Below are 13177 nucleotides of genomic sequence, written 5' to 3'. Positions count from 1 at the left end.
AGTATTTAAAAAGCCCATATAGTTATTCAAATTTAACAAAATAGGTGAGAACAAAGTAATTGACGCTTCAATTACGGGTAAAGTACAAAAAAATCATGTGAGGACTACAAAAATGTGAAAAAATGAATCAGGAGTAAAAACTACTTTCTTTTTTAAACTCTGCTCAGTCAAACATGTGATAAAATGAAACGGAAGTAAAAATTACTTTGTATTTCATTAATGTATCAAGGCTCTGTTAATCCACCCACACCTTTTTCAAAATTAAAAGTTCGCTATGTACAAGTTGGTATTTACTCAAAACAAGGGCTCATGACAATAGCTCCAGCTCTGAAGACTGGAAGAGAGATTTGGCCATGTTAAGCAACCACCAGAAGCATTTTCATTTTGTTTTTAGTTTCCCCCGCATCTGTTTGACTGATTCAGAAACTCTGTTCTTGTCCATTTGATCATATCATCATTGTCCAACGAGATCAAACAAATAGTCACCAAAGCAGTTCCACCGGTCTTGATCGGTTCGTCGCACTGCCATTCATGTGCGAAATTTCATGTTGTCCTTAACATGTTACTACATAACACACATTTTACTTCAAGGACAGAGACATGAGAAAAGAGAAAGAGGATTGGTATTGAAGATGCCATAAGCTAGACTTCAACCAATTTGGCAAGAAACTGACTAGAAAAAGAATTATTTCAGAACAAATACATATTTAACACACCCATATTTCGTTCATTAGCAACTGCAGAGGCAGGGGATCATCCTAAAATCTCCCCTCCATAACACCAACGATGAACAGGAGTAGAATTGTAAACTTCAATAGTATTGTCAGAATACACAAAAAGTTAGTGGAAGAATCTCTTTCGACATCTTGCTGATCCCAGCTCCTCATATTCAGCTTTTGTGACACACATTGCATCAAAGTCAGGACTTAATGCCAAGAGTGAGCCTCCACGCCAAACACCTAGAATAGGACTGCAGAAGCAACAAAAGTTAACAAGTTAGAGAAGTAGACACACTCGAACAATTTCTCCAAAAGGACAGTATATTACTCTTCTTGAGTCGTAATCTTTAAACGATATTTCTCTGGGACAAGAGGCCGAAGGTCCATCTCCCTGCATTTAGAAGAATTTTCAAAACATATAAGAAAACAGGACATCCCACCTTTCGTAAAGCAATGGGCAACAAAGGATGCATCATCTTACAGTCTTTTGGCAAAATGAGGAAATAAAGTAGTGCCTCCCGTCAGAATGATGCTGACAACGTCCAAATTCAACATTGTCACTAGAAGAAGGAAGATAAGCATAAAACAATATTAGTAGATTCCAAGACTTGTGTACTACCTTTCATAGAGGACAGGGTGAAGATGAGGATGGCAGGAGTTTATAGCTTGAAGAATGCACTCTGCAATTCCAGCCTGATTCAGTCCTGTAAACCACCAATACGTGATTACGAAGTTCATACTTAGCAATAAACCAATTCATAGGGAAGGAATTGAAGCAGATTCTTCAATTAAACAGAAACAGAATTCAAAGATACGGACCCAAGTCAGCTGGACGAAACATCATCTCTGGGACGAGGAACCGCTCATTTGTCAAGCCAAATTCCTGTTCATACCAATAAGTTAGAATATAAGAAAAGAGGGCGGGAAGCAATTTAAAGGGGCTTGGAAAGAGTACATTTTTTGCCAAATCAATTTTTGATCCGTTGCTTCTTTTCCCGTCCTCGAGCTGATCCATATTATTTTGTTCTCCTGCTACTTGCTGCGGAGCTTTATCATACAAAGATAGATATCTCTTTGGTTCTTCAGGATCTTTTAGAAAACCCTTAGTATGTGTAATACCGTCAGGAAGCACATATGTGCACCTAAACAAATTGTCCTTTCCCGGTTTCCTGGGCGATTGATGCAGTAGTTATGAACAATAGACGTTTTGGAGACAAAGATCATCTGAATTTAATGTGCTCACTTAAATTAAGTTTTAAGTTGTTTTAGGTTTAGAAAACATCGTGGCATTGAAGGATCCTAATTCTACATTGAGGCCAAAACATATAATTACCTACACAGGTACTTCTCAAAATATTAGAGAAAATACCCCAAAAGAAAAAAATGTTGTGATACCTTTGAACTACTTAAGGATAGGCCAATGCACTGCGTTCATGGCCCCGTCCCTTAGAACTAGTTATTTAAGTAAATAACAGCAAACAGGCCCCCTTAACGCACATGTACGCTCTAAAGCTTAATGCAACACAGGTTAGGCTTTTCATGTAACTTAATTAGACATTTCCTTGCAGGCATCCACAGGCTTTGTCTTAATGAGAACAAACTTAACAAATAGACCTGCTAATTGCAAAGAGAACTTTATGGAGGAATCTTTTAGTCATTCAAAGTATGAAATTAAAAATTAATCACTTTATGAATTAGGAATTTGAACTAATTCTTATACTTGGTTGACATGATTCTTACTTCATATAGTCCAATTAATTGCAGTTATTTAAATAAAAAAGTGAGAAGCATAGAAAAGAGTATGTATACCATACCTAGCAATGTGCAAGTCCCTGGGAACATCCAAAGAGACAAAGCAAAGTTTCTCCTTAACATCATCCATAAGGAAAGTTTCATCCATCAAATTAACACTCCTATAACTGACCAACTCCTTCAAGTAATTAGTCAAAGCTTTGCCACCAAGGTCAAGCCTTTTCACAGCATAATTCAATGTAAAATTCTGAAACACAGGGGAAGCATGAGTAAAAGAAAATCCACAGTCGACAACTAAGCTACACTGGGCTTTTGATAGAAGCCCATAAGGCCGACGAGAGGCCTCATAAAGATGGACCAGGGAGGGGCAATCCGACACATAAAGGGCCTTGAAACTGAAATCTTCAAAGACAATCTCATCGAGAGAGCGCTGTATAGAAGGGAGATTGAAAAGGGGTTCAGTAAGAAGGAGAGAGGATTGTTGTGGAGTGATTTTGAGAAGGTTAGAAAAGATGTGAGACCAAAGGGAAGATTGCAGATCAGGGTTGATAAGGTAACCACGGTCGAAAGGGCGGCGGACAGTGGCGGAAGTGAGGTCGATGTCAGGGGAAAGAAGTTGGTCAGCCATAACCCATTTCTTGGAAGAAAGAGGACGACCCATACTGTTTGGGACAATAGCTGTTGGCTCTCTTTCTCCCCCGATACCAGCCTTCACTAGCCCGCCGCCGTTGTCCAAAACCACAACGTTCGACATTTCCCAGATCACAGTTAATCGCAAATGGTGTCGGGGTACCCGAAACAAACAATAAAGTGCAAACGGCCAAATATAAACCGAGCAGATATATCTCTCGTGACGTATACAGACCTTGCCATTATAAAATGGTATAAATGTACCTCAGTCATTATAAAATGGCGTAAATATATCATTTTTACTGATGAGATTCTTTTAAAAAAATATTTAGGTTATTTTTAATTAAAAAAATATCATGTGACTTTAAAAAAAAAAGTCTATTCATTTTTTTGAGTAGACATATTTCATCTTTTTGCACGGATTGCCCTTCTTTTGGGGTGGTCTTTAAATTTTGCTCCTCATATTTGTGTTCTTTAAGTTTTGCCCCATAAAATATAACTAAAAGTATATCCCATAAAATATAACTAAAAGTGTGCCCCATAAAATATAACTAAAAGTATGCCCCATAAGGCGGAACTTTTTCTTAAGGCATAACTAAAAGTTTGCCTTAAGGAAAAATTCTGCCTTATGAGATATACTTTTGGTTATGACTTAATTAAAAGTCTGCCCCATAAGTCATAGTTCCTTAAGAAAAAAGTTTTGCCCCATAAGGCATAACTAAACTATGCCTTGAGGAAAAATTATGCCCCCTCCGGCATAACTTTAGTTTTTCCTTAAGGACTTTATGCCGGATCCGGCATACACTCCCTCCAGCCTTACCTTGCGAAATTATTTTTTTATTTTATGCCTTAGTGGGGTTCGAACCCAGAACCTCAAGTATCCAAGCTAAGGGCAAAACTTAAAGACCACAAATATGAGGGGCAAAATTTAAAGACCACCCCAAAAGAAGATTGCCCGACATATTTTCTAAAGGCACATAGTAATTTTTTTCTGATGGATCGGGTCTGGTTCGTTTAAAAAAATGGGTAGACTTATTTTTTTTTAAAGTCACAGAGATATTCTTTTAAACGAACTATACCCGACACACTAGAAAACAATTACCAAAGCTTTAGAAAAATATGTCTACTAAAAAAAAATAGGTAGACTTTTTTTTAAAGTCACATGACATTTTTTTAATTAAAAAATAACCTAAATAATATTTTTTTTAAAAACTCCCGTCAGCGAAAAGGGTATATTTGCACCATTTTGTAACGGCAGGGGTATATTTGCATCATTTTGTAATGGCAGGAATATATATACACTACTTTTGTAACGAGGGGTATATTTGCTCTAAATCGCAAAGTTGAGCGGTATATTTACACCTTTGCCCAAGAATAAATATAGTACAAGTTTTTGCACCAATTGGCAAACTGGTCTTCAATTTTTACCCCTCATGTATGTGATATTTACGGCCCGTTTGGCCATAATTGTTTTTTACTTTTTTCCGGAAAACTGGAAATCAACGTTTGGCCATGGAATTTCCATATACAACTTCAATTGGAATTTGAAAAACACAAAAAACTTGTTTTCACTTCTTTTTCACTTTCAATACATTCAAACAACCAAATATTCTTTGAAAAAATTATAACCAAACACAATTCCATGTTCAACTCCAACTCCAAAATACCAAATAAAGAGAAAAATATTTGGTTTTCATGGCCAAACGCCTACTTAATTTTTGCCCTTGTTGCTTATTTAACTTTTTAAAAAAAGTTAAATATCCAGTAATTAACTCATAGTAAATTCTCAAACTAAATATCTCAAAAAGTCAAAAGTTTTTTTCTAATTGTTTATCCTAATTTCATAAACTTTAACAATTGTTGTTTACGGAGTAACATATACACTTTACACCTTTGTACTTTGTATGCAAAGTAAACTACAAAGCAAATAGTTTTGTCCTCCAATTCTTACTATATTCCATGTTTGCATTTTCCTTCTTTATGCTTTATTTTCTTCAAGATTTTCTTAGCATTCTTCAATTATTTTTTTCAAGATAGTTTTTAGTTTTAGAATTTCTTTTAATATCACTCTAGTTTAGATAATGTTTTGAATACTCTACTCTGACTGTTTGTATTATAATGAGTATTAATTTGTATCTAGTTTTAGGTTTTAAAATAATAACTTTATATTATTGTCCATTTTATCTTTGAATTATTAGGACAGAGTATCGTTTTGTCAATTCTAATTATGTTTTATCATAGTCATGTTATTGTGCAATGCATCTTTACATTCACTTTTTCAAGATTTTTTTAATAGTTCATGCATATGTTAGCATGTTAATAATAAATATATATATTTTTATACTAATTCTTTTTGATTTATATAATTTTAATATATTTTTTCTTATATTTTTATTTTATTAATTTAGAAAATATTAAAAATTAAGTATCCATGGGGCTTACGCCTGAGCGAGACATATATAAAACGCCTCGCCTTACGTTCACGCTTTTTAAAACACTTTTCGGACACCTGTATGAAGTAGAAGTGCTTATATGATCATTGATATTGATAAAATTAATATATCCGATCGTTAATTTAAGAAATCATTTATGTATCTCGCAATCTCGCTATTCTATTGAAATTTTAGAGGGTCCAATTGGTCCATTTCCACGTCTATTGTGGGGTAAAAAGAAAAAGAGAAAAGTTTACGTAGTGGGATGATAACAGGACACAGATGACAGATATATATTGCTTAAGGACCAAGGTTTAAAGTTGAAAATAATAATAATTAGAAAGTGGAAACCGTAGATTCCTGAAATTGTAACCGGAATATGAGTTAGCGGTAGGTGGGAAAGTACCAACCAATTGTTAAAATGGGACATGGGGATTTAAATGGTAAATAGGACTTTTTTTAAAAAAAAAATACAATGTTAAATATGATCCGGAAGTTAGCGTAAAAAAAAAAAGATAAATATATTAAAAAAGTATAATAAAAAATAAATATAATTTTTTTGTAAGAGTACAAGGGCAAATCTAACCCTTTTCAGTAAATTATAAGGATTCAGATGATCCATTTCTACATTTATTGTGGTGTAAAATGAAGGGAAAAAAAAGGGAAAAATTTACATTCTCCCTTGGCACTAATGTAGGTGACTTTGCCTTTTAGTCGTACCAAAAAAATAAATAAGTATCAATTTTTATATTTAAAAATAATTTAATTTTAAAATTTTCTTTATACTTTAAGGCTTGGATAATCCTTTCTTTTTTAAACTAAACTATGTGCCAAAAAAGACACAGATATATTGCTGAAGGACCAAGGTTGAAAGTTGAAAAAAGAAAATTAAAAGTTGAAACCGTAGATTATTGTAAGTTGTAACTGGGCTCCGGTCGGGGCTCCGATTAGATCCGATTCAAATCACTCCAAATTCCCCAATAACACTAATACTGCAGCCACTAGTCGACTCGCCGGAAAAATATTATCACAATGCAGAAGTGGTTTTCAGCTGGCGGCGCCGGCGCCGTTGCCGATGATCGATATGTTGACCAATTACAAACTTCTTCTTCTTCTTCAACTCCTTCTTTGTTAGCTGATTGGAATTCATACGCATCTGCTAAATCATCTGAAGAGAGTGCTAGTACTGCGTTTATAGGTAGCTTCGATCTCGAATCCGCTGTTCGTTCTGCTAACGACACCGTTTCCGGCACTTTTAACGTGTAAGTTGAACATTCTCTCATTGTGTGCAATTTCCTTTAAAATTCTATGTAACTTGTCATTTGAATCGTTCTGTATTATCTTAGTTATCGCTTGATCTCGTTGAATGTAGAAATCCTTCAAAACTGACAGTAGGCACGCTAAGTGTTCGATGAAATGCCTTAATGATGCTATTCACAAATTTAGTGATGTAAATGAATTAATTTTCTGAAATCGACAATATAATTGAAGAGTAGGTATTAATAGTGGTGGTAATTGGCTTGAGCCTTGGGGTGCTCCCTTTCAAGGTCTCAAGTTCGAAACCCACTGGGTGCAAACAATTTCTGAGGGCCATCGGACTGGGGTAAAACCCTGAATTACCCGTGGTGCACTTGCGGGAAACTCCTTACCGAGGGCCTGTGCACTCCCGGGATTAGTCGGGGCTCAAAGAGACCCGGACACCCGGTGCTTAATCAAAAAAAAAAAAAAATAGTGCAAGCACTGTGTTCATAGGTAGCTTCGATCTCGAATTCGCTATTAGTTCCGCTAACGACACCGTTTCCGGTACTTTTAACGGGTAATTTTGTAGGTAATACTAATCTAATTAGTGCTCTTGAGTTGAGGAACAAAGCTGATAATGTATACCTGTCGTTGAAATGTTCTGAATTATCTTTATTATCGCTGATATCGTAGAAAATTTGCTGAAATGGACAATATAGTTTGGATTTGGTAGTTGAATTGTTCTGTATTATATTAAGTATCGCTGATCTCATTGAAAATGTTCTGAAATGGATAGTATAGTTTGGATTTGGTAGTTGAATTGTTCTGTAATATCTTAATTATCGCTGATCCTGTCGAAAATGTTCTGAAATGGATGATGTAGTTTGGATATGGTAGTTGATGTGACAAACCTATTGCGATGCTTTATTGATTTAAGGAAATGGACATTTGATCGAACAAACTCCAAGAGTTAGCTCATGTGAGTATTTTTCTAGGGAAAGTTACGCTCTATGTCTATTTTTGAAAATATTTACGCCACTTAGCCCATAGTTTGAGTTTGTTACCCGATTTAGCTCATATTTGTGTATAAACACCTTCTATACACTATTATTCACCTTATACAAGGTTGATACATTATGTATAATGCTTTGCCCCCAGGTATAAATATAATGTTGTATATTGGGCCATGTGGCGTAATGATCTTCAAAAACTGTATATTTTTGAAAATTTCCTTTTTTTGCCTGTAATTTGCTCTTTGAAGGAAATGGTTGGTAATACTGATCCAATTAAGGCTATTGAGTTGACGAAGAAAGCTGATAATGGATACCTGTAGTTGAACCGTTCTGTATTACTCCTAGTTATTGCTGATCTCGTTGAACATAGAAATCCTTCAAACTGAGAGCAGGCATTTATAGGGCCCGCTAAGTGTTCGACGAAATGCCTTCGTGATACGATTCTTAAATTTTCGATCTGTTAGTGACATAAATGAATTAATTTTCTGAAATGGACAATATAGTTTGGAGAGTAGGCATTAATAGTGCTCTCACTGTGTTCACTGGTAGCTTCGATCTCGAATCTGCCGTTCGTTCTGCTAATGACACCGTTTATGATACTTTTAACATGTAACTTCCTCTCTCATACTGTAATTTCCTTTTTTCTATGTAATTTGCCATTTGAAGGAAATTGTAGGTAATACTAATTCAATATTGCAATTTCCTTATCTTAATTATCGCTGATCCGGTTTAAAATGTTCTGACATGGACAATATAGTTTGGATTTGGTAGTTGAAGCGACAATCCTATTGAGATACTTTATTGATTTAAAGGGAAAATTATGCTCTGTGTCTATTTTTGAAAATATTTACGCCACGTAGCCCATACTTTGAGTTTGTTACCTGATTTAGCTCATATTTGTGTACAAGCACCTTTTATACACTGTTATACACTTCATACAAGGTTGATACATTATGTATAATGCTTTACCCCCAGGTATAATGTTGTATATTAGGCTACGTGGCGTAATAATTTTCAAAAGCTGTATATTTTTGAAAATTTTCCTTTTTCTCTCTGTAATTTGTCCTTTGAAGGAAATGATAGGTAATACTAATCCAATTTAGGCTATTGTGTTGAGGAAGAAGACTGGTAATGGATACCTGTTGTTGAAACCTTCTGTATTATCTTAATTATCACTGATCTCGTTGAATATTTTATGAAATGGACAATATAGTTTGGATTTGGTAGTTGATGCGACAAACTTATGGAGGAGTAATTTTACGAAGAGTGTTCCGTTATAAAGATGACTGTTGTTGTTATAGGTAAAAAGCTGTTATAGAGAGAGGTAAAATATAACATTAAAAATCGGTTCCAAGAAAAACTTGGCTGTTATAGTGAGGTGCTGTTATAGAGAGGTCTGACTGTACCTTTAGTTGAAGCTTTCTGTATTGTCTTAATTCTCATTGATCTTGTTGAAAATGTTCTGAAATGGACAACCTGTAAGGTCCTCTCTCACAGTGTACTTTCCCTTTTCTCTGTAATTTTTCCTTTGAAGGAAATGATAGGTAATACCAATCCAATTTAGCCTATCGAGTTGAGGAAGAAAGCTGATAATGGATAACTGTTGTTGAAACGTTCTGTATTCTCTCTGATCTCGTTGAAAGTTGCTGGAAAATAATTCAAAGTTGTAGGAAATCAAAATTGGTAGGACTTGATCTAACAAACTCCAATAGTTAGCTCACGTGTGTAATTTCTTAAGGCAATATATCCATTACATCAATCAGTGGGGAGCTCTAACATTATCTAACTCCTCTTTGCTGTCATGAGCTTTTTCTACTAAATATGCATATCCACCTAGTCAAACACAATCTGCAATCTGTTGGATCGGGAGTCTGAGATAGTGATGAATTTAACAAATAAGCCTTATAATGACAATAACAGAAACAATAAGGAGATAAGGAATTCACGTGTTCGGTCAATGCGGCTTAGTGCAATGGCATAGAGGAGCAATTCCATTGTATCAGCAATTATACAAAAGGTAGTACAACATTAGAGATAAAACTCCGATTTATCCCAAAGACCATTAGTCTTCGGAATATCTTTGTATCTGTTAAGATGATTACTCTGAAAGATAGGTTGTTCAAAAGAGGAATTGCTTCAGGGATTTTTCTCAATAGCGATTGACAGGTTAGACTGGAAAAGTTAGAAATTTGAATTCAGAATTATATTTGTTGCTTGCTTCCCCCAAAAAGAGCTAGAAGAGTTATTTTTTTCAACATAAGAAAGGCAAGACTAGCAGCGTAACAAGGTCTTTTTTGCCAATATTGCTAAATAGTGAGTTGCACGGGTAACATACGAACTTTTCTTGATTCTTACGTTAAGAGATGGGTCTAGAGCTGAGTATTGATATAGAAATTAATGTTATAACTTATGTACGGACACTGATTCTCATTGTTGAGTGAAAGTCTGATAGAGTGTCAGCAATGAGAAAAACATTAAGGTTTGCAAGCTAATCTTTTTTTAATTTTGATGTACTGTTGGAAATTCTGGGCTCTCAGAGTACCATGCTTCAAGTAACCAGCTGCAGAACTTAACAGTACATCCCATAGACATCAGTGAGAAAGCCTAACTGAAATGCTACTGCCTTTTCTCAAGCTACTAATTCTTACCACGTTAGTGGCATTGGCATGATAGATATCTGATTAAAGTTGCAATGGTACACGGATTAACAGGTTAAGATTTGACTTATCACTAAACTTTCTTGAAAAAACGGGAGGCTTATCGACCTTCAGATATGCATTATCATATACTGGTAATGATAGAGCATAATGGGATTAAAAGTATCTGACTGAAGTTGTCGGAGTACATGAATTAAGAAGAAATCCGTTGACTTGGCGATAAACAATCTTGAAAGAGCAGGAGGCATCAAAGATCCGGCTGCATTATGACATGCTTTATTTTTTTTTGGACAAAGCCATACCTAAACAGTTGTTTTGCCCTTTTTTTCCATTTCCAAAAAAAAAAAAAAAAAAAAAAAAAAAAAAAAAGAAATAGAAATAGAGGAGAATGCTGTAACCAAATTTAGATGTCCAAATGATAATTGTGGGGGTAATTTTCTCCTCTAGAAAATTTCCCTTCCCTACAAATTATATCTCAAAGTTATAAATTTAGCTTAAAGTAGGCGGGATCCATCATTCAGGATAGTGCTTGGCCTACTTCTGGGACTGCCGAGGAGGAGGAAAGAAAGGGAGAGCCAATCAATTTCAGGAGATAAAAGAAGCTTGATCCCAAAAAGAACCTTTTAATCTGATTGACATTTCATGTTGATAGAGCCATTTTTCTGGGAGATTGTAAATTTGTGCATGTTATGAACCTTATGAGACTGAATCTGATTTCTTAAAAACAAAAAGAAACCCTCAGGGGTTGGCCTGGTGGTAATTGGCTTGAGCCTTGGGGTGCTCCCTTTCAAGGTCTCGAGTTCGAAACCCACTGGGTGCAAACAATTTCTGAGGGCCATCGGACTGGGGTAAAACCCTGAATTACCCGTGGTGCACTTGCGGGAAACTCCTTGCCGAGGGCCTGTGCACCCCCGGAATTAGTCGGGGCTCAAAGAGACCCGGACACCCGGTGCTTAATCAAAAAAAACAAAAACAAAAAGAACTTTATGAAACAGAGAGCTGATTTATAGACAGCTGAATACCTAGTTTCACTAGTTAGCTGGCTAGTACTTATCACTGGGAGTATCTAGTCATAACATATCGTTGTCAATGTTGTGAAACTTAGTTCGTCTGTAACCAAGTAAGATGATAATATAGGTATTGAAAATGCAAAAAAAAATTGTAGTTAGCTGGTTGGATCGTATCACAGGAGAAAGAATCCTCTTCCTGCAAAGCTTGGAGTCTTGTCATGGATTGATTTTTATCATAATCATCATCAATGCTGTGAAAATCATTTCTTCTGTAAGACATAATTTGCGCCGATGTCATGTCTTTATTTCAGAGGAGTGCTCTATGGTTGCTTGGTAGATTTCCAACCCTGTTTCTTCATTCCTTGTTGTATTGTGATATTATATTTAGCGTCGTTTATAGTTTAATTTATTTCAGACAAATGAATTCACGGATTGGACAGAGGCTGTGGATATACAGTGAAATGTTATATGGCAGTTGTATTTCTTCCCTGCTTTTTTGAATGAGTTGACATTTTGAGGAGTTCTCTGGGTGATGTTTTGATGAGAGAATAGTGGTTTGTTGATCCTTATTCAGGGTTTCTAAAGGAGTGAGAGACATTCCAGGGAACTTGCAGTCTGCCACTAGCAACATTCCTTCTGGGAAATCCCTCATGTATTTTGGCCTATTCATGGCGACTGGAGTCTTCTTCATTTTCATGGCATTTACTTTATTCCTCCCCGTGATAGTATTGGCGCCTCAGAAATTTGCCATTTGCTTTACTCTTGGATGTTCCTTTATCATCGGGTCATTCTTTGCACTCAGGGGTACTCAGAATCAGTTTGCTCATATGTTTTCAATGGAGGTATTTTCTTTTTTCCCTTTACCGCTGGTCTGTGGTGCTCTGTGTCTAGGGCTTATTGTCTTCTAAATCTTTCTTTACCCCGTCATTTGTACCAGAGACTTCCTTTTACGCTAGGATTCATGGGTAGCATGATTGGCACGCTCTACGTTTCCATGGCACTCCATAGCTATATCCTTTCGGTGCTTTTCTCTGTGATTCAGGTACTTATACTTTCAATGTTTTTCCTCTCGCTTTGTCAGTTCTAATTATTCTCACCTTTTGCAGTTATCTGTGTGGCATGATAATTTATTCTTGTCTTTCCCTAGTGTTCCTTACTTCCAGTTTCCAACTAAGGTAAAAGCAATATCGTTATTTAAATCTTGACGCTGACACTTCCCTGTCATTTTAGGTTATGGCATTAGCATACTACGCAATATCTTACTTTCCCGGTGGCTCTGCTGGCTTGAAATTTCTCTCGTCTTCGATGATTTCTACAGTATTGAAATGCTTTGGCAGGTGAAGTGTTGTAACATCTGTGTAAAATTTCTGCAGTTTTGTTGCTTTTTTTCTATATGATTGTTAAATAGTTACATTCTATAGTTTGTCCTTTGAATGTGAAGTGATGGTGGACATTTTTGACAAATTTAGTTCAATTTCTCCTTTCAAGCCTCACCAGATTTCTGTGTCCTTTACTAGATTTCTATAGTTTGTATTCTCTGACAACAATGTATATACAAGAATCCTGAATTGTTCTCAAGTATTGTCAAAGTGGAGAAAAATGGAAAAACGAAAACAGAAGTATAAACAGACTTCACAAAGAAAGCTTTTTAGTTGAAGATAAGTTGTATAATATATGGAGATAGATTTGTAGCATATGAAAGCAACGGGACAAATAAGCTAGAAG

At 35.6% G+C, this 13177-nt stretch overlaps 2 protein-coding genes across 2 annotated transcripts; one reads left to right on the top strand and one right to left on the bottom strand.

Moving 5' to 3' along the window:
* Positions 1–606: 606 nt before the first annotated feature.
* LOC132617681 (actin-related protein 6-like) lies at positions 607–3324 on the bottom strand. Its single transcript, XM_060332739.1, has 7 exons — positions 2534–3324; positions 1675–1888; positions 1539–1602; positions 1339–1423; positions 1201–1251; positions 1048–1110; positions 607–970 (listed from the first exon to the last, which is right to left on the bottom strand). The coding sequence occupies exons 1-7, from the start codon at positions 3223–3225 to the stop codon at positions 841–843; spliced, it is 1299 nt and encodes a 432-aa protein (XP_060188722.1). The 5' UTR covers positions 3226–3324; the 3' UTR covers positions 607–840.
* Positions 3325–6359: 3035 nt separating this feature from the next.
* LOC132617724 (protein transport protein SFT2-like) lies at positions 6360–12945 on the top strand. The gene is made up of 4 exons (XM_060332798.1): positions 6360–6795; positions 12027–12294; positions 12390–12494; positions 12683–12945. The coding sequence occupies exons 1-4, from the start codon at positions 6566–6568 to the stop codon at positions 12791–12793; spliced, it is 714 nt and encodes a 237-aa protein (XP_060188781.1). The 5' UTR covers positions 6360–6565; the 3' UTR covers positions 12794–12945.
* The last annotated feature ends 232 nt before the right edge of the window (positions 12946–13177 follow it).

The sequence above is a fragment of the Lycium barbarum genome, chromosome 11 (genome assembly GCF_019175385.1).
Source record: "Lycium barbarum isolate Lr01 chromosome 11, ASM1917538v2, whole genome shotgun sequence".
Lineage (NCBI taxonomy): Eukaryota > Viridiplantae > Streptophyta > Magnoliopsida > Solanales > Solanaceae > Lycium > Lycium barbarum.
The sequence above is the reverse complement of the archived record's forward strand: the minus strand, read 5'-3'. Positions and strand labels throughout refer to the sequence as shown.